This window comes from Camelus bactrianus, chromosome 23, assembly GCF_048773025.1.
Source record: "Camelus bactrianus isolate YW-2024 breed Bactrian camel chromosome 23, ASM4877302v1, whole genome shotgun sequence".
Taxonomy (NCBI): Eukaryota; Metazoa; Chordata; class Mammalia; order Artiodactyla; family Camelidae; genus Camelus; species Camelus bactrianus.
Genome location: NC_133561.1, coordinates 20,446,096 through 20,471,038, shown reverse-complemented (window position 1 = coordinate 20,471,038; position 24,943 = coordinate 20,446,096). Strand labels below are relative to the sequence as shown.

Genomic DNA, 24,943 nt, shown 5'->3' with positions numbered 1-24,943 from the left:
AGGCACTAAGAAGGCACTCACTCAATGACTTTTTTCATTTTTTCATCTAACTCATCTTTTTCAGTCTCCTAAAATTGTAGAAGGGAAAAAAATGAGACAAAGGCAGAGTTTGATGTGTATGTACAACTTGAAAAAAAAATGTAGAACCTCTTATCTACATCCTCACATTTAGAAAAACTGTTCAGTATATGTGTGTCTAATTACTATCATTAAGTAATGTAAATCTAAATTTTTATTGTATAATGATGTACAGCTAGTGATGACTCAATAAATATTAATTAAAACTATTAAATATGCTTTGATCTCATTAAAACTAGAATGGCTCCCTCACTCTATTTAGGCCATTTAACTACTCATTGTGTTATTAGTTGGTCCTTATTTTGCAAGGTTTGTAGGTCATGTTTAATGGAGCTGCTTGTTAAGGTTGTTAGCAGTTACATAAATGACTTTGACTTTACAAATTTTATGACAGTCATTTGGAATGAGTTATACGTTTTCCAAGCTTTTGGTTTCCCCAGTGGCTTAATATGTTAAAGAATGATTGTTACGAAGCAACTTCTGTGGCAATTTTTTTTTGATCAGCTAAATTTGGCATTTTGCATAATGCTAGTGATTTCTGTGTCATAAGGGAAGGGAAGGAGATAATATAGAGTTAAGGATAGGAAACATTTTTCTTTTTTCACATGGCCAGGTGGAATAGCCCTTGGAAGTTGATCTTGGAAAGAAATGATCATTTCTTGCTCAAATCAAATATGCTTAATTTCTATCTCTCTCCTACTCTTAAATAATCATTTTTGTGACCTATATCTGGAAGTGCTCCAGTTTTTTCACATGGCCCTTAGAACAGAGTGTTAGTGGTGCATTTCATATTTCTTGTTTTGAATTATGCCACTGTGTTCACCTACAAGATTATGTCCTGCTAGGCCTGGCTGAGTCATAGAGTCCTGGACTCCTTTTGGCTTTTTACCCAGAACAAGGAGGCCTAAATGACTGTAAATGAGGCAGCCCAGACAGCCTCCTTTCCCTCAGGTCCATACTCCCATCTTGGGGGTCTAGATACCCCCCAATTCAAAATGGAGACTGAATGACCCCAAGGAAAGGCTGAGAAATGTTTGGAGCTGATCTCCACATGTCTCCCATGAGAACTATTTTCAGGGCTTGGGGCATGGGTGGGGCTGGGACCAACATAAAATTTGAGCTCTCCCTAGAGGCCAACATTCCTTAATTCTAGGCAGTTAGTCACTCTGTCTTATTTCTTATAGTAAATGTTTCTATTTTCTAGCACTTAGAGCACTGTATTCATGGCATTTTATGTCTTTCTTATTATACTGTGATGTCTTCAGTGTGAACCATGAGCTATCAATCACTGAAGTCCCAGTGTATAGAACTGTGCTGAATTAATGAATAATTATCTAGGAGCGGAAATTGTTTTAATTTAAAAGCTGTTAGCTAATGGTTAGGATTAATATATGCTGATTCCATTTGTGTCCTCATTTCCTTCCACCGATCCATTAGGATTTGAACTCACCTGGCTTATTCTCAATTTTCAACCCTTTTGAAAAGCTACAAGTATGGTTTAGTCCATCTAAAACAAAAACAAACACACACACACAAAAACAAACGCACAAAAGATTGAATACCTATCACATGGTAGGAACTGCAGGCCATGGAGAGATAGAGGTAAATTAAACAATCACTGATCTCTTGTTCTCTGGAGAAAGAGACGGAAAGCCCTCACTCTAGCCCCATGAGCCTCATGTGGTTAAGGCTTCAGTAGAGACATGCGCATAGGAGCCTAAGATCCCTAGGAGAGACACAAACCCAGCCTGAGAAAGGAAGGAGGAGGGGCCGGACTGGAGAAACATTTAGGAGGTAAAATTGGCTAGCAGTTGATGGGATATGAGAAATGAGTAAAAGGGAGGAATCAAATAATTTTTGCCCCTGTTAGTACCTGTGTCTTTGCTCTAAATTCCAGTGACAGTTTTGATATTTCTAGGAATGAATCTATAGAATGCCTTAGAAGCAAATGATTTTAACATGACATTTGTTGATCATGTCTTCATTTGGTTTAAATTTTCCCTAAAGTAAGTGTACATTTTTATTTTTAAATTTGCACATCCCTTATTTCTATGACTATTCAAACTAGATTTATAGTTTTCACAATAAGATATTTTAAATCCCAAGAAACAAGAGTCCAGAATTGTATCAGAAGAGAGATTGTAGCTGACTTTTCAGCCCCTAACCCTGCCATCGTTTAGCTCTGCTTCACCTTCCAGCTGTGCTGAACTCTGCTCCCTGTAGTACACTTACCGTTTACTGTCCTTGGTGCTAGGGACAAGAGTCCTTTAGACAATACAATATAGTGAGAATGTAATTTTGTGCAGCCACTGTGGAAAACAGTATGGAGATTCCTTTAAAAACTAAAAATAGAGTTACCGTATGATCCCACTCCTGGGCACATATCTGGAAAAAACTCTAATTTGAAAAGATATGTGTACTCCAATGTTCATAGCAGCACTATTTACAATAGCCAAGACCTAAAGCAACCTAAATGCCCATTGACAGATGATTGGATAAAGAAGTTGTGATATGTGTGTATATGTGTGTGTGTATATGTGTGTGTGTGTGTGTGTGTGTGTGTGTGTATAGTTCAGCCATTTAAAAAGAATGAAATAATGCCATTTGCAGCAACATGGATGGACCTGGAGATCGTCATACTAAGTGAAGTAAGCCAGAAAGAGAAAGAAAAATACTATATGATATCACTTACATGTAGAACCTTTAAAAATGACACAAATGAACTTATGTACAAAACAGAAACAGACGTATAGACATTGAAAACAAACTTATGGTTACCAAAAGGAAAAAGGGAGGGGGATGAATTAGGAGTTTGGGATTTGCAGATATTAACTATTATATGTAAAATAGATAAACAACAGGGTTCTACTGTATAGCACGGGGAACTATATTCAATAATTTCTAATAACTTATAATGAAAATAGGAAAAAGAATGTATATATGTGTAACTGAATCATTATGCTATACACCAGAAACTAACACAACTACACTTCAATAAAAAAAAACAGTGTAATAAGTATAATAATAATTCTCTTTGGCCAGTCCTCCTAATTATGACTCTAAGCAGTAGTATTATTTCTAAGAGAAGAACATTAAAAATAATCAAGTCAAAGTATTAAATCAAAGCATCAAAATGTCCCACATCAGGAGATTAGTTACATAAACAGTACATGAATTTCCTACAATGGAATCTAAAATGCCAATGAAATCACTTACTGGAAGAAAAGTGTTTATTGACGTGAAAAATGTTAAAATGTCTATCTCTAAGAGCAAATAGGATATAAGTAATAGATATTATATGATTCCATTTTTTTTGCATAAAAAAGATGTAGATATGTACTCAAAATACCATGTCTTCTTCACACTCTAGTTTTTGTATCTCACATGTATAAGACTTTGAGTCTTCAAAGTTAGCCCTGTGCCAACTTGTACGTGGAACTCAGCATCAACTCCCAGAGTTCCCCAAAGACTTCATATGCACAAAAGCACCACTGATCAGCATGGACTTTACTGGGATGTTGTAAGAAAGGAAGTGGAGAACACTGACACCACACATCCCTTGGAAACAATGTAACAATTCCCACTGATACTTAGTTCTCTCCTTCCAAGTCCTTTCTAGGCTGTATTTCCACAGGAACATTTTTCCTCTTTCTCGCTTCCCCCTCTCCTCATAGCTTTCAAATTCTTGCCTTTCTCATGTTCTGCGGACCACAAATTCCTTACCCTATATTTTGCAGAATAATCTAGCTCTGCCCTGGCTCTTGCCTCAAATGTACATATGTTAAAACTCACCTGGAATTTGATTAAAAACTGAATTTAACATTGCATCCTTGTATATACACACACACAGGACACACAAGAGAATGTAATACATTAACTGTATAAAGGCAGTGGAATTATTGGTGTATTTTGTTCCTTTGCATATTCCAATAATTTCTAAGTTTTCTGCTCTGAGTGTGTGCTATTTTTGTAAAAGGAAATGTAAACAGTAAGGAAAAAAATAATGCTCAGTTCAGGTTGTGCCTCTTTTATGAATCCTTTCCTGACTAACCCCTTCCAAAGAGAGTTAGAGCCCTCTGCCCGGTTTTCCATTTTGCCTTGTTGATTTCTCTCGTCCTACCCTTACACCATTGCTTTGTTTTTATCATGCTTCCCTCTGAGTTCTCAGACCCTTCCTCTTCTGTTGGTTCATCACCATCATAGACCACTTCTCAAGCTGAAATCCATAGATGGGCTGTGAATCTCCAGAAAATAGATGCAAAATTTAATGTCTATTCATTTCTTTTCTCTGAAGTACCTCCAATTAATTTTGGGGTGCCCTACATTGTAGCAGGCAAGGTTCTAGATCTGGTCTTTAATCAGAATCTCAAAACACTGAAGAATTCCTGGCCCATTGTTCTCTATGTGTCCCTGTTTGTTTCTGTTCCCTGTTTAGAATGTAAGTGCCTCGAGGCAAGGACTTGTCTGTCTTGTTCATCACCAATTCCCTACTGCCTAGAACAGTGTCTGGAACATAATAGGCACTCAAAAAGTGCAACATTTTGAATGATTAGGCATTATGAGGTAGAAAAGACATTTTATTAGCTCCATTTTTCAGAGTTGATTTAATATCATGATGTTACTTGAGGAAGCAAGAAGTAATCAAAAGCATTCTGAGATGCTGGGAATTCAGACTGGGGTTTATGTTCAGTCTTATCACAAAATTGGTCTTGAAGCAGGATTGGATTTGGCATCCAAGTGGGTATCTGTCTCCTTTCCCTCAGGCCGGACTTGGTGGTCACCTAAGCTGTTTCTGACTCAACATTTCGCTCTTGGCTTGAAGCCCCAGCCCAAGTCAGCAGGTCTTCTATCTCTTAGGTTCTGAGAATAGGCAGCATTCTTGATTTTGACCTTGCCTTGGCTTCACTTGATGTAGTTCCTTTTTGTTTTCGAAGGTAATTTGTTCCATAGAAACCAGACAGGGTGCTGTTTAAATAGTAGGCTGTTGTCTCAGTGTAACATATTGGCCCACTGAGATCTACAAGAGAGTGAATCACAGACCCGCCTCTGTACACTTCTGATGCAGTGTGAATGTTCTGGATGTAAGACAATCCTGTTCAGAATGATCAGGTTATCTCATTTTGCCATCAGTCATATTCTGAAATGTTACATTGGTAGAAAAGCTGCTGTTCCTGGCCAAGTAGTTTCTCTCCACTGTAGCAATATACTTTTTAAAAATCAGGTAATTCTGTCTCTAATCCAAATTGTATTTGGTTTATTTTCTTCAGACTATGTATATGACTGGGGCTGTGTACTTAAAGTTCAGCTTTGTGTGTGGTATTCCTGTGATAATTCCAGTGCATCAAATCAGATGTTTACAAAAACCAACCTGGAGACCGATACTACACAGCAGTTTAGCAGCAAATTTCTACTCTGGGTATTTAACAATAATTGGGATCTTTCTTTTGGCTTTACATAAACTCAGATTAGTAGTAAAATCTAAGTACCAGCCCATTTGGCAAACTCTTACACTTCAAGCAATCACAAATTTGCTTCTGATTGTGCTTTTCATTCGCACCTAGCTCAGATTTTTGCCTGATGCTTTTTTAAATCCTCTCATTTACATACTGTGGTAAATTTAAAATGAGAACAGATGAATGCTGCTAAACTTTTTTATTTCACTGATGAATATGGTATTTTGCTTCAAGTATCTCGCTGTTATATATTCAATGACCTTTAAAACATGAAATAGATACTTTTTTTCATGTCTACTGTGCAAGATGGATCATTACTATTGTCTTCCCTTTGTGACAATGAGTCTGAGACACAGGGACCAAGCAGAGCATCTGGGAACTGGTTGTAACAGAGCTAAAATTCATAGTTTCCTGTTCACAGGCTCACACATAGTCATCTGGGCAGAGCGGCCTCTTTCACGTTTGGTTCTCTTGGAGCTGTGGGAGGTGATGCACCCACTCGAAATGTATTTCTCCTTCCCCGCTGTCCCAGAACTCCGCAATCTATGTTATTGTACCCGTATGGGGGTGTTAGAACATATATTTTAAGTACGAGTCAGAAAAGAGGTAGTTTTCTGAATGACTAATACGGATTTGGCTTCAGCTAAGTGTAATACTTGATTTCATTTTTATTATTGATAATAATAATCATGTTCTCCAAAGGAGCAGAGTGAATCTTAGAGAGGTATCAAAGAAACCAGAGCCTGACAGGAGGTAAAGTGGTAAAAACAGATTTTATTGGGGCACTATTGCAATCGGATAGAACTTGGCTCAATTTCAAATACAACAAGGAAGAGTGTGGGGGTTCGTAGCCAAGGAGCAGGATGGGGGTGGGAGGAGTGTGGAATCAGTAGATAGAAAATTACCGAGAAGAAACATCAGTGATAAGGAGGTTTCTGGCTAAAGAGATCTAACAGGATTCTTCCTGAAGACAGGCCAAGGTGATCAGACATCACCCCGGCGGGTGGTGAAAGATAAGGAATTTTGATCTGAGTTGATCAAATATCAACCTTTGTCACAAGTTAAATGATTAAAGGACAGATTGCTGAAACCCAGGGTCTTTCTGTAACCTGCACTATCTTCCTGGCTACAAAGACCTGTGGTCCCCACTGGGTGGTGAGCAGCCTGAGAGAAGGGTTCCTTGTTTGTTCCTCTATTCTGCATGGTGAGCAACATAGTGCTTCCTACTGGATGGGCCATTAACTGATCAGGATTTCAATAAATGTAAGTGTGCCGTCCACCATGCTGGGCATCTAGGTGGTCAGAGAAAAACTCCCTAAAGGATGTGGAGATAAATGCTTGGTGAGTGAACAGAATCCACCATCACATAATTTTTTTTAACAGTGTTTATTTTAGTTGCAATACCTAAAATCAGTATTAATTTTAAAGTTATATACACTACTAGGATGAAAAAGCCATAATTCCTAAGACAAGAAAAATCTGGGGCACACTTTTAAGGAAAGTACAATTTTTTTTTTTAAAAGGAGTCTTTCTATTTCAGAATGAAGGAATGAAAATAAAAACTGTAAGAAAAAATTCCTAGGGAATTTTGAGGTTTTAGTTTAGCCTAACATGAAAAAGTAGGCCAATTGCTAAACACTTAATTGCTTTGCTTCCATCTATCTTAATCATACTCAATTGTGCAAAGAGACTGGAGGCTCTGAAATTTAATAAATGGCCCTAATTCAAAATGTCTTACTCCAAATACAGCTTGATAGAAAGCCAAGCTATTGTCATTATATCTCACTTTAGGCAAACCCAATATATTAAATCCAATTTTACAAAATTGATTAGTTAAGTGGACATTCTTCACTTAACAACATAATTCGTTGTAGTAAGTTCTCCCTGTAATGCTTGTAAATGTGATTCAGTTTATTAGACCCTCTGTTTGTGCCACATTTCAAGGGCAGAGTACATTTGATAATGTTACCCAACAAACCAACATTTTCAAATTTGTCACAGTATTTCATTGGGGAAAAGGAAAAAATAGATTGGGTCAGAATGGCCTCTGTACTCCAGGATGCATGTTCAGGGAGCAGGGACCGGTAGAGTCGGGTGATGGCTGTGCCAGGGTGTTGGGGGACCTCAGAGCATGGCCCCCTTCTTTTGTCTTCATCGTCTTAGTTTTCTGTCTCCTCCACTGCTTATCCATTGAATGAACCAGAAGCACGCTGTTTATCCTGACAGAAAACCCTGCTCCTCGGCTTCCTCTCCTGGGTTTGGTTCACTGAGAGGGAAAGCCTGACATAATTAGGCCTGAGAAGAGGTTCTGTTTTCATCCTTGATGCTGCCCTGGATGGTGAGGAAATTCTCTTATTAACTCTGTGGCTGGCCTGGGTCATGCATGTGACCCAGGGCTGCGGGGCCACTCAGGTTATTCAAAGCTAAAGGATGAGAGGCGTTTCAGGGATTAGTTTAGTGAACCTGCAGAAACAGTCAGATGATAGATTGGGGTTAGAGCGGCAAAATAAAATTCATCTTTAAAAAAGGATGCCTCCAAACGTAACGAAACTAGAATGGGAGACCCTACTTAGAAGAAACGATAAAAAAAAAAAATTCAGAGCTGTCAGCTGTGTCTATAATTCTTTTCATGTAAATACATTAGGAAAACCAGCCTTTTAGCTTTTAGTTTTATACCAGTGTGCCTAGGTCAAAGAGGATCATTCCCAGTATTTAAAAAAAAATGCAGAGGAAGCAGTTTACTTGTTTGTTTTGGGTGAGAGGGAGGTGGTTCTTTTTCTTTTCCTTTTGGGAGGCAGCCTTCCATCTTTAGCCTCTCTGTCTTACAGTGCTTTTACTGGACCTTTTATTCTGATGTTATATATACCTTTCTCTTACAGAGCTGGGCTAGAAGAGCTAGAGTTCAGTTCAAGATCTTTTGGTAGATGCTATATTTTTAATAAATGTTCAATATACTCGTCATGCTGTCTTTTAAAGAACAGTCGTTGTTAAGGGTCTTTGTGTATTCATCTGGGGGGGAAAAGCAACCAAATTCTGCTTTATTCAAATTCCATATTCTAGGGGCGCAGACTGTCATAGAATATAGAGTGAGGAACTTCCAAGAAGGAAGGTAGGTGGAGGAATCATAGGTATGTATCACACCTGCTAGAAACATTAATGTTTTGTGAGTAATAAAGGGACTTTCTATTCTTTTTTGGCCAGGTGCATCCTGCTCTATAAAAAATAGTTTATTTATTATTTTATAATTTTTCTTTCTGGAAGGAGTCTTATACTTAAATTCAGCATGTGTCTATTCTGTTGATCCTGAAGACATGAAGGGAATTTCATTCTCAGTGTCACATCAACAGTGAAAATTATCACAAAACCAAAAATAAAACCACGTGTTGTGTTTCCAACAAGATACCACCTTTTTTAATAGCTACTCTTGGACATAGTTCTTTCCTTTTAAATTGATCACTTATAGTTGATAGCTTTGCATGTAATATAGGAGCCCTATAGAAACTATAGGAAAAGAATCCACCCTTTAAGTAAGAATGTATTTGCTTTGGTTGGTCTATCAGGATCCATATTTGTAGCAGCTTCCCATTGTTGACTGGTATCACTGCGTGGAGAAATAGTTTTTCAAACACTGTGTATTTATTTCTGAACTTTCTGCTGGTAACAGTTCTTGTGCAAATGTGATATTTGTAATGTTGATGCTTGATGTCAAAGTACAGTATTGAAGTCCAATTTTTCATTAGTTTTAGAAAGCTTTTGTCTTCAACACGTTGAAGTCACTCAAAATTGATTCTTAAAAGGGAGATTATTTCTGTGTTTACATAATTGCAACAGCAAGCATGCCTTATGAATCTCAGCTGGCACCCTCCATCCCTCTGTTAAGTGATTACCAAGGGTGGTTATTATCATTTATAATATGAGGAATCCAAGAGACAGAGATTTTATTGACTCATCCTGTGAAACAGCATTGCTGCTAGACTTGTTAATATGTTTTCTTCTCTTTTTGGCTGTAATACCCAAGGTATATCTCTCTGTCAGAAATATAATTGTCAAGTATCCTGATCTGGATAGAGAGCTCCCTGCAGGAACCTTCAGGATCCATCCCAAAATCGCGCTCAGGAGGCACAAGACAGAGTTCTAGTTCATCCTGACTTTTGTGTGGGTCTGAGCAAATTACTAATTTTAGGACCCTACTCCTTATGAAGAAGTCTGACTATTCAACAAGGACTATCTTAGGGTCATTGCTAGAAGAGAAACTCATTCGCAACTTTAGCCTGCCTGGCCCAGGACCCTGTCCTGGCTCCCATTTTGTGCTTCAAGGCCTCTTGGTTCCTGGCCACCTCCTTGATTCCACATTTTGCACAGTTTGATAGCCATTGGACATTGTATTAAACCACCCGCTGTGTTGTACAAATCTCCAGACACTCCTTACAATAATGATAATTATTATACGGTATATCATTACACAACAGGTAATATGTAATAGTTATCAGTGTAATTACCACTACCATTGCAGCAGCTAACATGGATTGTCCTTACCACGCACCAGCCATTGTTCTTACTCTAAGCACTGACCTTCATTAACACGCTTAATTCTTATCACAACGCTATGAGGCAAACACTAGCATTGTCCCCATTGTACCAATGGGGAAACTGAGGCACAATGTGGTTATTAACTGGCATAAGGTCACCCAGGTACTACATGACAGAGGCTGAACTTGATCCCAGGCAGACTTGCTATGGAGAAGGGATGGTGATGTGAAGAATCTTAGGAATAGCTTAGTTCCCATAATAGCAATTTTAAAAATTTCTCCTGTGGTTCCAACAAGATACCATATTGTTTTGTGTTCCCACCCTCTGTGCTCTCGGAGCTGCTTTCCTGCTGTTAAACTGCTACTACTGTCCCACAAGGAGCATCTCATCCATTTCTGAATTGAGTCCCAACATGGATGTTTTAAGCTGTTGCACGTGTATCTTAAGTATAAGTGTCCTCTGTCTGTATGTGAAAATCTTATGTTCTGATACATGGAAGAAAAGATGGTAGAGAGAGTAAAATAGTAACAGTTTCACATATGTTTATGCTCCTCAAATTTAAGGCAGACTGATGAACAGTGAGAAGAAAGAGGAGGAATCATTTGAAATAAGACAATGGCAGAAAGGAAAATTCAGTCAAATATTTCCTTTCCATCATCAGTCATTCCTAGTTATTGACAGTTTTCTCTGCCATTACACTGGGTGCTCCAAAACAAGCAGCCCTCCAAGGTTTACCCCAATTTACAGATGAGGAAACTGAGGCTCAGAGGAAGGACATGTGAACACAGTTGCATAGTCCATAAGAGGTGAAGCTAGAATTTAAACAGGCTTGCCTGACTCTCCTCTGCTTTTTTTCCTCCTGGTTTGCCTGTGCTCTCTCCTCAATACCTCACTGTCTTTCTGCTGCTAAATGAACCCAGAAAATCAGTGGCTGTTGAGGGAGGGTGGGTGTCAAGATGCAGTCAGATGGAGGCTTGAGAAGTGTTGCCAGAGGCAAAAGTCACTGAGAAAGTGGAGGAGTGTTACAGTAAGCCTGCGGTGGGGTGGTGGGGCCAGAGAGGAAGCTAGGTGTTCATAAAAGGAAATAAAATACTCAGCCTTTTGAAAGAGTAGGAATGGAAAGTGATGGTAAAATACTTTGGAAGTTAGTAAATTTCTAATAAATTTGCACATGCTTTGGGATATGTTAATGCTTTTCATTTATTGCCATTCAGTGGTGATGTGGTAATTCTAGACTTTTTAAGAAAACTTTGTGCAACCAAATAGCACGGTCCCACCATGGTTTATTGTATATATGTTGCATTTTGTTTGTTCCTTTTTTTGTAGATCTTCTCTGCTTTTCTCTCTTCTGTTACCATGGCAATAATAATGTTATTGATCTGGGTGGAACATGATGTGATTCACCACTATGGCATAAATCAGATTTATACAAAAAACTACTTAATAGGGCAATTTATCAGGGGTAATAATATGCATATATTATATGTAATTGGGGGGGTGTCACCCAATATAGAGGTCTCTACTTAAGGTAATTATAGAGGGGCAATTTTTTTCACATAATGCATGGTTTATTATTTTAAACTCAAAGTTTGTGCAGTGAGCACTACTCTACAGAGGAGGATCTGTAGGATTTGCAGTGGAACATTGGCTAGTTTTTCCTGAGCCTGCGGGAGACAGTGGAACTGGGGCCCCCAGGAACGGTCACTCTGAGCAAAAGGATTGATCACCCCATCAACAGTGCAAAAACTGGAAACTTCCTGTCCTCAGAGAGTTGAGGCAGATCAGTCTTAAAGAACATCTAATTGGACATTTTAAAATCGACAAAGATGATTCAGAAAATAAATAAGCCCAAGCTCTCCATTTCAAGGTCGAGTTGATTGCTGCAACGTGAATGACGCGCAGTTGTCATTAAGAAGTGGGTGAAAAGGCTAGAGGTGCGAGCTTGTTTGCTTTCTTTCAGTAATGTCATAATCACACAAATGAGCTCCCAACTGCCGGTCTGCACGAATAGTTTTTTTCCTCCTTTTTCCTATTTGTGTGCGTTCCCAGCAGCAAATTCTGTGGCTTGCTGCATTTCTCGGGTGGTTGAAGTCAGTGATCCTTTAACCTGTACCTCCCAGCACCTTTGAGGGGAACCACAATTCTCAGCAAGGGACGGTCTGTTGTATCTTCCTGCTTAATTACTATACCTATTTAATGCCACTTAGAACATTGTCAGCTGTTGAGAAAAGGTAATTATCACTAGTCAAATGAAAAACACTTTTTTGGCTGCCTGACAGATACACATTTTACTGGTACCTTGATACATAACGAAGCCTGATAGCAAAACTTTTGCTTGTCTCTTCTTCAAGCCACAGCTGTTTCCCTGCTAAATTCATCCCATCTGTCTTCCCTTCCGTAAAGCTGTAGGCAGTATAGCATAAGTACAGAAGCAGTTCAGTGCTATTTTGGATAAACATAGCTGAAATTTGAATCTTTGCCATTTGCGATGCACACATTTTGTTTTACTGCTGTAAAGAGAGCTGTCAAAATACAACTACATGGATAATTTACTAAAATACAGTCAAATGTAAGGTTGATCAAAGAGAAAGTATGTTGGGTCAGTCTGACAATTCCAGTATGTGCTCTGAAAGGTGTCCCTGACCTCATGAGCCCGTGGATTCTGGCTGGGGAGAGCAGCATCTGAAGTCTTTGTCGCAATCTGCAGCATGGTTTTCAGCAGTTACTCGTTCCTTGTAACCGTCTGTGGCATGACTTGCAGTCTTTGAGAAGCTTTAGAAGTCCGCTTTCTTAGTCTCCAAAAAAATTTGCATTAATTGGAAACATTTTTTCCTTCTTTCAGTCGGATTTGAGCTACATTACCATTTGACTGTGTTTTGAAATTTATTACATTGAAACCTTTGTTACCAGTGAGACCCTCTATTGCATTTCCATCCCCTTTCTGATTTCTGGGTTATTGATGCATATAAATACACACCACTGTGCATTTTTAAAATCAGTAAGACAGTGCTTTAGAGTCATTGGAGAAGTAGTCTTGATTGAATTCTTGTGAATTCTAAGACCACTCACTGGCGCCTGGACCATTCCCCTCACACACGTTTACTGCTTTCTTTTCCCCATGTGTAAAGGTCTTTTCTAGGCCCAAATGAGTTGTGACCTCTTTGAGGAAAGAGGCCAGTATCACATATTTTGGTAGCCACTGTGGCCAGAGCTTACGAGATGTATTTGGACTTCTGTTTAAACAAAGGTAAATGAAACACCTCATCTTTAGGGTGAAACCATTCAATGATTCCTTAATCTGAAGTTTAGTTCAACTTGCCTCCTTCCCACTAGTGAGGTTTCTCTCCTAGCACTTTCCATTTTTGCCAAATTCCCACAACTGTGGATCCTGTTAACAACTATACAACCTCCTTGGAGTGAAATCTTGTCTGTCTTGTTCTCTATTATTTCCAAATATCCAGTAGAGGTGATGTTATAGGAGTTCAGTAAATATTTGTTGAACAAATGAATGGGTGAATAATGGAACAAATGAATCCTGTGATATTTTATTAAAGTCCCTGCCTCTTGGTCAGCTAGAAAATGCCAGCTTCTGTGGCCTGCATGGCATTTAAACAGCTTTAGCAAAAGCTTGGTGCTGCTGGGTCCCCAGCTGCTGCCAGTGAAATTGCTTTCCTAGACAGTCCTCAAGGCCTTCTCTACACCAGGGCATTGCCCTCTTTCACATAGTTTTCTTTTAGAAGAAAAAAAAAAAGTCCAGGCTCTTTGGAAGGCAAAAAGTTACATGACCGCCACAAATGCACCCAACTCTCTCCTTCAACTGAAGGTGAAGATGCCTCTTTTGCCAGTGGTTCTTCGAAAGCCATCGACATAAAAAAAGGATAAACAAATCTTTAAGTTTACAGAATGGTGTCATCTGATCCTGGGTGAGTCAGTGCTCTAGAAGCACAGTCAAGTCCGCTATGATGCTGTTGTTACAACTCATTCTTTCATTCGACACCTACGAGTGTCAGGCACTGTGCTGGTCACCACAGGTACCAGTAGGATTCAGCCTGGGCTCGCAGGGAGCTAACATTTTGGAGCTGGGACAGGCAGTCATGATGCCTGTGATGCGGTGATAAGAGCCATAATGGGGAACACAGAGGAAGGAACAGGAGAGGAAACTAGAAATGGGTCCATAGAGGAGTGATACTTGACTCCTAAGGAGATGTGGGATGTTTACAGAGACTAGAATGAGGCACTTTCTCTGATACCACTCTTTGGAATCCCCACTGTGGAAGCTCATTTTAGACTTCAGACCCAAGATGAGGAGCAGCACAGCCCCCCTGGCCCTTAGGTTCCCAGTATCATGGTGCGGTTCTGTGCCTTGCTGGACTGCCTGATAGCCCAGCCAGCTAGGCTGGGGTGTTCCTGTGACTGTCCAGCCCCAAGACCATCCTGACTCAAGCCATTTCCTATAATGCCAGCACAATCCAACTGCAGTATGAACTTGCAGGCAGATTTTTATTTTTGGAGGGAAAAAATAACATATATAACAAAAAAGTTGTTTATGGTAACATTATTCACCTGTCTCACCATTTGATGAGCTTTGTACATTTTTCAGCAATCCATTGACACCTTCTTCCCATCTTTATGATTATTCTAGAGCCTAGACTTTTGACTCCATTTGCATGCGAGGTACTCTTTGTCATCTGTGATGAGTGGATACGAGACTATTCTGCCAAATGGGCCCATGCCCACCAGGCTGTTTCAATAGTGATGGCTCCTGATACCTGTCCAGGTAACTGATGTGAACTCTCAGTGTTCCTATGAGAGCCAGCAGGAGTAGGGGGCTATCGTCTAGAAAGAAGTCTGGAAATAACCCTTTAATCAGAACCTTGTGAGGAAAGTTGGGTTGCCATGGGTTGCCATGGGTTGCCGTGGTCCTCTTGGCCCTAGGTGCTAACATGGTTGGAGGAAATGATGCTCATGGGGGAACAAAGGTGGCTCTCAAGGGCTAGCATGGCTCTGACTGACACTTGATCCTCAGAGTAATATTTATTTATTGGAAATTTCAACCTAAACCATGTGGTTGCACTGGTGGCACTTTAGAGTTCTTTACTGAATGTTGTACACCTGGGCTCTTCAGTTATGCTCATTGTTTACAGGGGGCTGACATACCGGTTCCCATCCTCCGCAGTGGGCTGGTTGCTGTGTTGTGAACTTTAACCTTTGCATCTGCCTCTGTTTATTCTCAGGGGAGGCCACAACTTAGTGGTTCTGTCTAGTAGTCAAACAAAAGAGTATAAGTGCTTGGTGGATTTATCTAGCTAGAATTTGATTTGAAAGGCACAAAACCCGGTGAACAGTTGTCTGAGCCTATACTCAGTATTTCATTGTGCAAGTAAGCCTGTTCTTAGTTAACTGGGATGCCAGGGAATTACTAAAAAAAAAAAATCCAATTAACACACATTATTCAACATATTTACACACACTGAACTATTTCAAACCAGTAATGCTGGAATAAAGACAAAATAATACTGTGTATTTACATGACACCATAACACCTTTCATTAGAAAAATCGCAAGCCTCCGCTAACTTACTAAGCTGCACGACACACGGTGAGGTGTGTAGGAAGTAAGGTGGAACGACAAACAAGAAGTAGACGAAGGCAGAAAGGCAAGCGTGCTCGCACAGAGGGCTGAAGACTCCTCCCGGACGGCCCCCCGCATTCGAGGGCAGGTCACCCCGTGTAAGGAAACAGAGACTGAAAGTACCTGTACACGTCACAGGCGATGACGGGTTTTAGTGAGCTGCTCTGTGCTGTTGTTTTTGCTGTCTTTCCAATCTGGACTGAAGTCTGTATTTTACTCGAATTGAACTGACTGGAATGATGAACTGATAAGATTTATTTGAGTTACATCGACACTTAATGTGACAGTGACTCCCAACCTGGTCACTTGATTCATTGTTTAACTTTCCTGAGGCCCCACTGACAAGATATCCTGTACTTTTCCTTAGCCGGTGTGTGCCAGTCCATTCTCTGGAAATGCCTAGAGGCAGCCAGACACATGCTGGTCAAGGGGAAAGGCACTGGTGAGTCCTGGTCTCTTCTGGGAGGCTCAGGGTTGATGGAAACTAATCTGAGCCCAAGCCTGCTCAGTGGATGCCATGCTTGGCACCTCCACTGCAGGCCTGGCCTGCACAGTGAGCACAGGAAAGGTCCCGGGTCCTGTGTGGAGCGCTCGGGGGCAGGCCCGGAGCTCGGTGCCGTGGGGGCCCAAAGAGCCCGTGTGAACACGAGACTATCAGCAGACCCTGGGAATAGTGAATTTTGCATTTCAATGTAAAAACAGCGTAATAACATCTCAGAATGAATATTCTATTGGATTTCCATAAAGTTCAGTGCTGGAACTTAGTACTCATTTAGTTATGCTGCCCAGTGGTTCATCCACCTGATCCTTTGAGGAAAGGGGTTTTTTCTCTATAAGACTTTCTCATAGTAAGTCTTTATTTTGGCTTAACCTTTCCAATTTTTAGATAAATTAGGTGTCACAGATACCCATGATAGAACAGCTTTCAGACACTATAATTTAAATGTCTCTGAAATGTAATAAATAGAGCTTTGTCTGGGTTTTGGAAATAATGTTTTCTTCCCAAACAGCTGTTCATTTGTATTAACAATTTTCTCTGTCTCTAGAAAGGCAGCATTTCTTTTTATGTATATAATTTCATCACCCTTTTATCATGTTAGCTGTGCTCAGTCAGTTGTTGGGGTACTGTGTTTAATGCCCCTGTATACCATGGGCAGGTGACAAACTGACCTCAGGGGCTTCTAGAAGGGAAGATACCACTCATTTGCTCTATTTTATTCCAGGTCAGACCATCACTTCCTGTCTTGGTGGGGCTGGCTAATTTCACTGCCTCTTCAATTCATCTGAGACTGTTTTAGGAAAGGCATTTAAACACCAAATACAGTGTGAACGAGTCTTTGCCGCTGTCTTTAACTAACAAAGCAAAGGATCCTTGGTTTTTCATTTTGGGGGCCCCGACTAGCATCCAAAGTGAATTATTTGTGAAGCTACGGTGATGACTATGAACTCTGGCTTCAGTAGCTCCAAAATGTGGTCAAACAGATCACAGCCCGTTTGGGCTTAGAAAAGGCCTCTGCACATGAGAAAAAGAAAGCAGTAGACATGCAGGAGAATATACACACACCTGTCTGTCTCCATCCTTGGGACATAGGTAAGTGGGACAGGTGTTATTTAAATTATGTTCTATTTTGAAGAAACTCAGGCTCAGAGAGGTTAACTGTCACCAAATTCCCTTGGCTGGTAGGCTGGGCATCACCCCAGTTCCTACATAACATCTCTGAGAGTCGGCGTAGGGTTGGGGGTGGGGTAAGATTGTGCACCCTGAACCCAAAGGGCTGAGCTTCAAATACTGACTCTACCATTTCTGTGCTGTGTGATCTGGGGCAAGCACCTTAATGTAGGTCTAAACATCTTCATTTATTGAATTATGAGAACTGGTTCTTGAGAGGATGGAATGGGTTATTCCACAGAAATGTTCAGGATAGTGCCTGGCACATAGTCAGCACTCAGCACAGGGAACAGGGTGTAACAGGAAATGACGGCTTGGCTTGTGCTCCAGGAGGTGAGGGTTAAATAGGTCCTATTCAGAGTGGATAAGCTGGCTCAGGAACGCATGCTCACATCTGATAGCGGAAGTCCGTACTACTCATACCTTTAGCAAAGTCAGAATAAAAGGGTATTTTTTGTTCACATGCTACAACCCGGGACTGCACCAGCCTATGGAATTAATGAAGTCCAAATCATTTAAAATGTCTGCCTCTTGGGCTCTTGGTCACTTAGTCCCACTTTCGTGGGACAGTTAATATGCAAGGCTCCACTCTTGATAGAACCAAGTGCTGTCTGACAATGGTGTACTCCAGAATACTCTTGAGAAATCTTCGAGACTTATATCCTTGAACTCTGAAACCCATGGGGCACCATGCCCTGCAGAGCACTAAATTCCAAGTAACACATCTCCATTCCCAGTCCACTGAGCTGGGCCCCTCCTGCTTTTGACCGTTGACTGAAAATATGACCAAAGATTTATGAATTTGGAAGCAGTGAAGTGATGGCAAAGGCTTTTGCTTGTTTATTTGTTGGAAATCCTGTTCCGCTTTGAACTGGGTTGAAGACAGCAATGCAGTTAGGAGCCTGGAAGCTGGAGTAAGGGAGGAGAAAACAAGCAGGGAAACTTGACGTGCAGAAATCAGTCCAGTCCAATCAGATCCCGGAGACACAGGGAGGGAGAGAGCAGAGGGGTCAAGGAAAGCCCACCTGAGATGCCAGCCCCCTTGTCCCTCAGCATCAGAAATAAGAGGAGAGTTCGAGAGAACAGCTCCGTGGCTTTGTTTGGAGAGAGTTGTCTGGTTAAGCACATTTGTGAACCATAAATCCAGACTTTAGTTGCATCCGTTCCCATTTCTTCATGTCAGCATCTGATCAGCAACCCCCGAATGTTCTAGCACCCCTGGCAAATAGTTTTGATTTGGAAGCCTTCTAGTGATAGTTAATTTTTATTGAAAGACTAGTCTCTTGATGAGAAACTTCTGACAATTTCAGTGATATTAAATTAGTTTCCAAATACATAATGACAGCTTTGTTGGTGTGTGTTTATGTGTGTGATGCATTCAAATGCATATGCCATGTCCTGCCATCTTGTAAAAGAACACTGCTTTCATTTTTCACTGTGCTGTCGGAAGCAGCCCGCATTCAGGCTCTGTGTGAGGGTGCATTGTTTATGACACTTGAACCATGAACCCTACAGAATTTGTTAGAATACAGGGAAATTTGGTGAGGATAAGGATTTTTATGCTAGGAAACTTCTTTGTCAAATGTGTAGTAGATGAGCCCCATCCAAGGGCAAGGCGGTACAGACAAAAGGGCACTGGATTTTTAAACAGAGAAATCTGGCTTTTAGTCCCGCCTTCACTATTTTACAGCTATTATTAGTATAATGGGTTTAGAAGACAGACCTGGGATTGTGTTCCAGCTCTGCCACTTACTCTGTGAATCTAGGCAAGATATTGGCAGCATCTCTTAGCCTCAGTTTCTTGTCTATAAAATGGGGATCATAATAGTACCTTCTTCAAAGGGTTGCTGCTACGATTAAAAAATGGCTAGAAATCACAGTCACTGCACGTAATAAAGGGCTCAATAAATAATTAATAATAATAATAGCTCATATTACTTATTGCTTTAGGTATTTTATTTTTGAATTACCTCATTCATTAGATAGAAGAAAAACTTCCAAATTCCAGAGCCATTTTCAGAGTTGAATGAGCTAATGCATGTGAACATGCTTTGTACGTGCTCTGAACCCCTCTGTGAAAAATGATAACAATAAGGATTGTATTTTCATTTACTGAGGATCTACTAAGTGCTACCAGGCACTTCACATACTATCTCTAATTTTCACAACAATCCAGTGAGATACATTTTACATTGGAAATGAAATAAGCTTATGAGAATTTGCTTTGGATCATGCTCAGACTTCAACAATACATTTTTTTTTAATTTAAATTCATCATGCTACATAGCCACACTCGATAATAATAACACGGTTTATGATAGTTTATTGTCTCTGTTGGTAATAGAATCAGGCTCATAACTAATCTGGGCTCTTGTGCCATCCATTGCACGGTATAGCCTACATTACTTAATATTATATTAAAACACATGATTTTGATGAAGTGCACTTAATATCCACTCATTCACAAACCTACCTGTGCATCTACCCACTAAGCCCTGGGCTATGAAGGAACATGTCAGCAAGTGTCCTAGGTGATGGCAGTGTGGTTGGAATGCATGTGCTGCCCCCAAGGTGAATAATTTAAAAGGTGTACCTTTTGAATGGGTAAATTCTGTTATTTTTATTATAATGTTCAATTTTTTTTGGTCATGCATCATGTTTTTACATTGCAGTTACATAAATCTTTATTCATACTGTAGATTACAAGTAAATGGGGTTTGCTAGTTGATGCCCCTGCCTGCATACTAATTAGAACTAACTTATTGCTCACCAGCTAATAGTGATCTGTTCAGACTGGCACGCTTGATGCTGGACGTATCTACAAGGTAACGCTTCTCTGTACCAGTACAGCTGCACACCTGGGGCCTGCTGGGCTGTAGTGAGACAGGTGTGGACTTTTGACTCTGGCAGTTCCTAGCTGCATAGCTTTGCTAAAGTTTTGAGAGGTTTGACTTCTTTTTAAAAATCCTTTCTAAGCCTCAGTCTTCTTATCTATTAAATTGTAGTAGTAGTAGTAGTAATAATAATAATAATAATAATAATAATAATAATAATAATAATAATAATAATAATACCACCTATCTCTTAGAGTTTCTGAGCTGGTACACGATATTTCATGCTCAGCACTCAAAAGATGTAGCTTCCCTCACTCTTCTTTAACTTTAAAAGTTCTGCTTTTGCAATAATGGGATATTTGCTTTGCTTTCTATTTCCGCAGACTTGGAAAATCATGTCTGGTCAACCAGCATATGGTTCAGACGAATTTACAAGATCAGTAACTTAGCTTTTCCCCTGTAACTGAGGTGGTGCCATCAGTGGGGCCGTCTCATCTGCAGAGTGCCCTCTGCTCAGGTGTGACGGGATGTCCTGTCTGCCCCACTGCAGAGGCTACATCAGCTGCACCTCACCCTCACTTTTCAGGGTTTTGCTCCTAAAGCCAGCATCCTGGCTTGATCACTCACATGTGTCTACCAGGTTTAACTTTTAGTTTAAAAAAAAAAAAACCATAATTTTCACCTGTGTCTTTTTGATTCCTGGCCTGATAGAATATTTTAGAATATTTTTCTAATGCCCCCCGCCCCCCGCCCAACTGCTCTAAGTTGCAAATGGCCAGATTTCAGAGAGTCGAATGTATTATTTTTTTTGCAGCCTGTCTTACTGGGGGCCAGATTCCAAGGAGCCAGCCCGTGTGCTCACAGGCCAGGAGAGCCAGGATTTCAACAGTGTCAACAATCTTTGCTCATCATACCAAAAAAGCTGCGTGTCGGTGCCGACTCATTAGCATACAGCCGCGTGTGCTTGCTAACAAAGCAGGCTCTGAGTATCTGCTAGTTTCTCAGCTTGTCTGTCTTCCTTGACCGAAAAGAAGAGAGAAACCGCTTCAGGCAAGGGTGCTGTCCCTCTCCTGCGGCAAGAAAGCTTTGCAAGTCTTCCCAGAGGGAGAGCTTTGAAGTAGTTCTCCAGTAATCATCCTTAGGATAAAGGAGACCATCCATCCTTTGTTTTTCTAACCTTGATTTAAATAATTGACAAGCAAATAACTCGCTTGTCAATGTTGTCTAGTAAAAAATGATCGAGCCCTGAATAATTCTGATCATCCTCATAATAGTTTTGTTTAGAATCCTTAAAAAGAAATAATGATATAGGCAGAGGTACACACGCGTGCCCTCCCCCTGGTCTGTCTATCCTTTTGTTGGGGGGTGGAGGGAAGAAGAAACGCACAAGCAGATGTGCTGCTAGATCTACAGGCTTCTGCCAACCATATGGCATCTTAAAGAAAGATGGTTGGAGCGTCTGGATTAGCAAAGAGTCGGGATGGGAAGCCATGTGTCGTGTTGGTACAGGCAGTTGTTTGAGCTCTCTCTAAATGGCTTCAGGAGATTGTGTAATGGAACAAATGGTCCTGCGAGCCCAGGAACAGCCTTGCCGCTGCTGGAGAGGCAATTGGCCCTCGGGCGGGTACTGCTCCCCTATTTCCCCCCTAGTATTGTGTATTCTTCTTTTAATGTTCTCTAAACTCTGAGAATTGACTCAGAACTTTTCAACTTAGAATTACGCTCGTGGGTTCTCCCTGCCTCTGTGTCCGCCGGAACTCTCCCTCTCTGTCTGATCTGGTGATTAACGATGCTCCGTCCTGCTCAGTGCAGCGTCCGCTCCGCGGGCCTCTGCAGGGGTCCAGGCTCCGCGCACCGGCCTCCAGTGCTGCCTGACAAAGGCCTTTCTGGGCCGATCGCTCAGCTACTGGGGGGATATAGCCTCTCCCACCGGAAGTTCCAGAAACCCCAAAGATGGAAAATCTTTCATTTCTTAGTCAGCTAGGAGTTTTATGCAGTCCTGGGTGTTAAGCACATGAGAAATACGCCCCTTCACTGTTTTGGACCTCCTCTGAGCAAAGAAAAAAAAATTATGCTAATTCCATAGCAGTGACCCGTCTGGAATTTGAAGTCACACATGCCATTTTACCCAGCAATTTCAGACCTCAGGATTCTACTCCTTATTACAAAATGTAAATACAAGTTGAAGAATTGAGTCACTGATGCTGGCAGCACACTGGCAGTATTTCAGCTGTGGCCATGTTCTCGGACCATTCCTGTTCTGAGAGGCTGAGGCAGAAGGAGCCGTAAGACCTCCCAGGAAGAGCAGATCCTTTAAGGCTGTTCTCTGAGCCAAGCTCTTCGGACATTTTAGGGCAAACAGATCTTATTTTATTATCATTTCAGGGCCATTGCACATACAGTGCAACATCATTAGCTGCTAGAAAAGTTAGGCCCACTTCCTCAATGGGAGAGATCACTAACTCTGAGTCTCCCATGTGTATCATAAATCATGGTTAATGGAAGGTGAAATGAATAGTTGATCTAGTCAAAGAACTGGTCGATTTATCTGACCAAATCATCAAACCAGTTTGAATGAAGTAGTCATTCGGGTCTGTGGGGGTCCCTGGTCAGTGCCTCGTCTCCTTCAGCGTTTGAGTGAGTCGCCACCTCCCTTCTGCCAGGCAGTGAGCTCAACTCTACAGGTCCCAGAAAATGGGGTCAAGTAAGAAATGTAACATCCAGGGTGAAAATGAGTCTGCTGTGGTAGATTGTAGGAAATAGGAAGCTACCGCGTCTACTACAACTTCTATCAGAGGTTCTTTGAGCAAGGAAAATACATTCTAATTTATTTTGCTGCAGAAGGATGCAGTCTTCCCCCCAAAGAGAAGCAAAGCCTAGGGCTTATGTGACTGCGCCCAGTAGAAGAAAAGGACACAGAGTCCAGAACTCCAAATGTGTCTTCAGACTGTCATCATGTTTATGTACTTGTGGCTTGTGGCTGAGGCACATGAGTTTTACTGTCTTGAGGTCATTGGAGAATAATCTGAAGATTGTTACCAACTTCTTTCTAAACAACTATTTTCTACAAGGATAACAGTGTTACCCAGAAATTTCAGATAAAGTGCTACTTTGTTTTTGTGAAGTCTTTGTATTTATATTAAAAAATTATTCCTATTTCATATACATAGGTTAAAAACACATTCCTTCCCCTCCTCCCAGCCACCCCCTGCCCCCGGAGCTCATTTCATGCTGGACACATTAAGTGTTAGGCTGTTCTTACTTTGTCTTCTGAATTTACGATCAGGGTCAGGGAGGGGGGGGGAGGGTTGTCTGTGGAAAGCATAATTTTGATTATCTACCAATTGGAAGAAATTACCACTTTAATTCCTTTCACCATCCAAGTATACATGGTCCCAAATTTGTCAGCATTAGAATTTCTTGAAACAATGCAATTAAACTGCAACATATTTCCTAACATTCTTAATTAAGACAGTAACTGAAAAATGTAGATTAACAGAAGTTACTGTTTTTATCAACATATTTTCTTTCTTTCCCGCCACCATCACATCCCCCTCCCCCAACTCCTTTTTGCTTTAAATGTCTGATGTCAGTTTCATCCACATGTACATTATGCACATGGCACCAAAGAAACTAAGTAAAAAATTCTCTTTTAATTCTGAGCTGCACGCCCAGCGCCACATGCACTGTCTGTTACATGTCGCTTCTTATGAGGTTCATGCTGGGAGTTTCTTTTTAAAGGCAAAGTGTTTCTGAAGGAAAGAGTTCAGGTTGGGCAGATTGTGTTAGAAAAATCTCACTGTCTCCGAGTGGAATTAATATACTGATTATTCTGTGCAGGCTCAAACTGGCAGCATGTGTAAAAGTTCAAGAGTGTCTGGGAATTGAAATATGGAGGAGAATTCGGCAGAGTGAGCAGAGACAAAGAATTGGAAGTAGGGTTTAGAAGTGAAACTAATGGTAACTTTGTAAGAAGGGAGGGAATTCAAGCATGAACAACTGTGTCATGGAGCAGTGCTCCAGATATTTTTATGGAATCAGGAAGTCCTGTTTTCCATGGCACATTTTCGGATTGATCATAAAAGTCAACTTAGTTATTGGCCAAGAATGAGAGGTGGAGTAGTGGAAAACAAGTCAGACCCAGCACCTTTTTAAGTTTCCTTTCTTGGAGTTCTTAAAATATTTGCCACTTTCAATTAAGTCACAAGAAAAGCTTAATCACTAACAGACATTAAAACGGGTTGTAATCTATCTTCAGCCTCCTATTAGCCAAGATTTTTTTCCTGTTTAATGAAAATTTGAGTCCTCCATGATCGACAAAGATTGTTTTGTTGTTGTTTACAAATAAGGAATTAAAAGGTTAAAAAAAAAAAAAAGCAAATACAATCACGCAGCACTTTCCCATCACAAGAAACCGAACTTTTTTTCACATCGCTTCTCAGGGGAAAGAAATTGGGACGTGAGCTTGGAGTTAATGAAGCTTTCATCCATCTCCTTCCCTCAACTGCCATCTCGGCTTAATCCTCTCCTTCTGCCAAAGTCCAGAGGCCCCGCGAGCCCCCGCGGAGCCTCCGGAGCCAGACGCCAGGGCACCGGCCCCCCTGCCCGCGGCCTGCCCGCCCGAGCCTGCGGCCCCCCAGCCAGGTGCGCGCCCGAGCCTGCGGCCGGCGGGGCGGCCCGGGGCCGAGCCGCGGGGAGGGCGGGACGCGGGGCCGGGCGGGGCCCACCGCAGCCGCGCCGCCGGAGCC

General features: G+C 41.1%; 1 protein-coding gene across 11 annotated transcripts in view; it reads left to right on the top strand.

The window, feature by feature from the left end:
• Window positions 1–24,943, top strand: part of SDCCAG8 (SHH signaling and ciliogenesis regulator SDCCAG8) — a 185,805-nt gene that overhangs the window by 138,585 nt on the left and 22,277 nt on the right. Inside the window, exon 18 of one of the 11 annotated variants that reach the window (XM_074351765.1) lies at window positions 14,704–14,823. The exons of the other annotated variants lie outside the window; for them this stretch is intronic. Coding sequence (XP_074207866.1) covers window positions 14,704–14,710 — 7 coding nt within the window. The 3' untranslated portion in view covers window positions 14,711–14,823. Of the gene's footprint in view, window positions 1–14,703; window positions 14,824–24,943 lie in introns of those variants that run through there. 11 annotated transcript variants of the gene reach the window in all.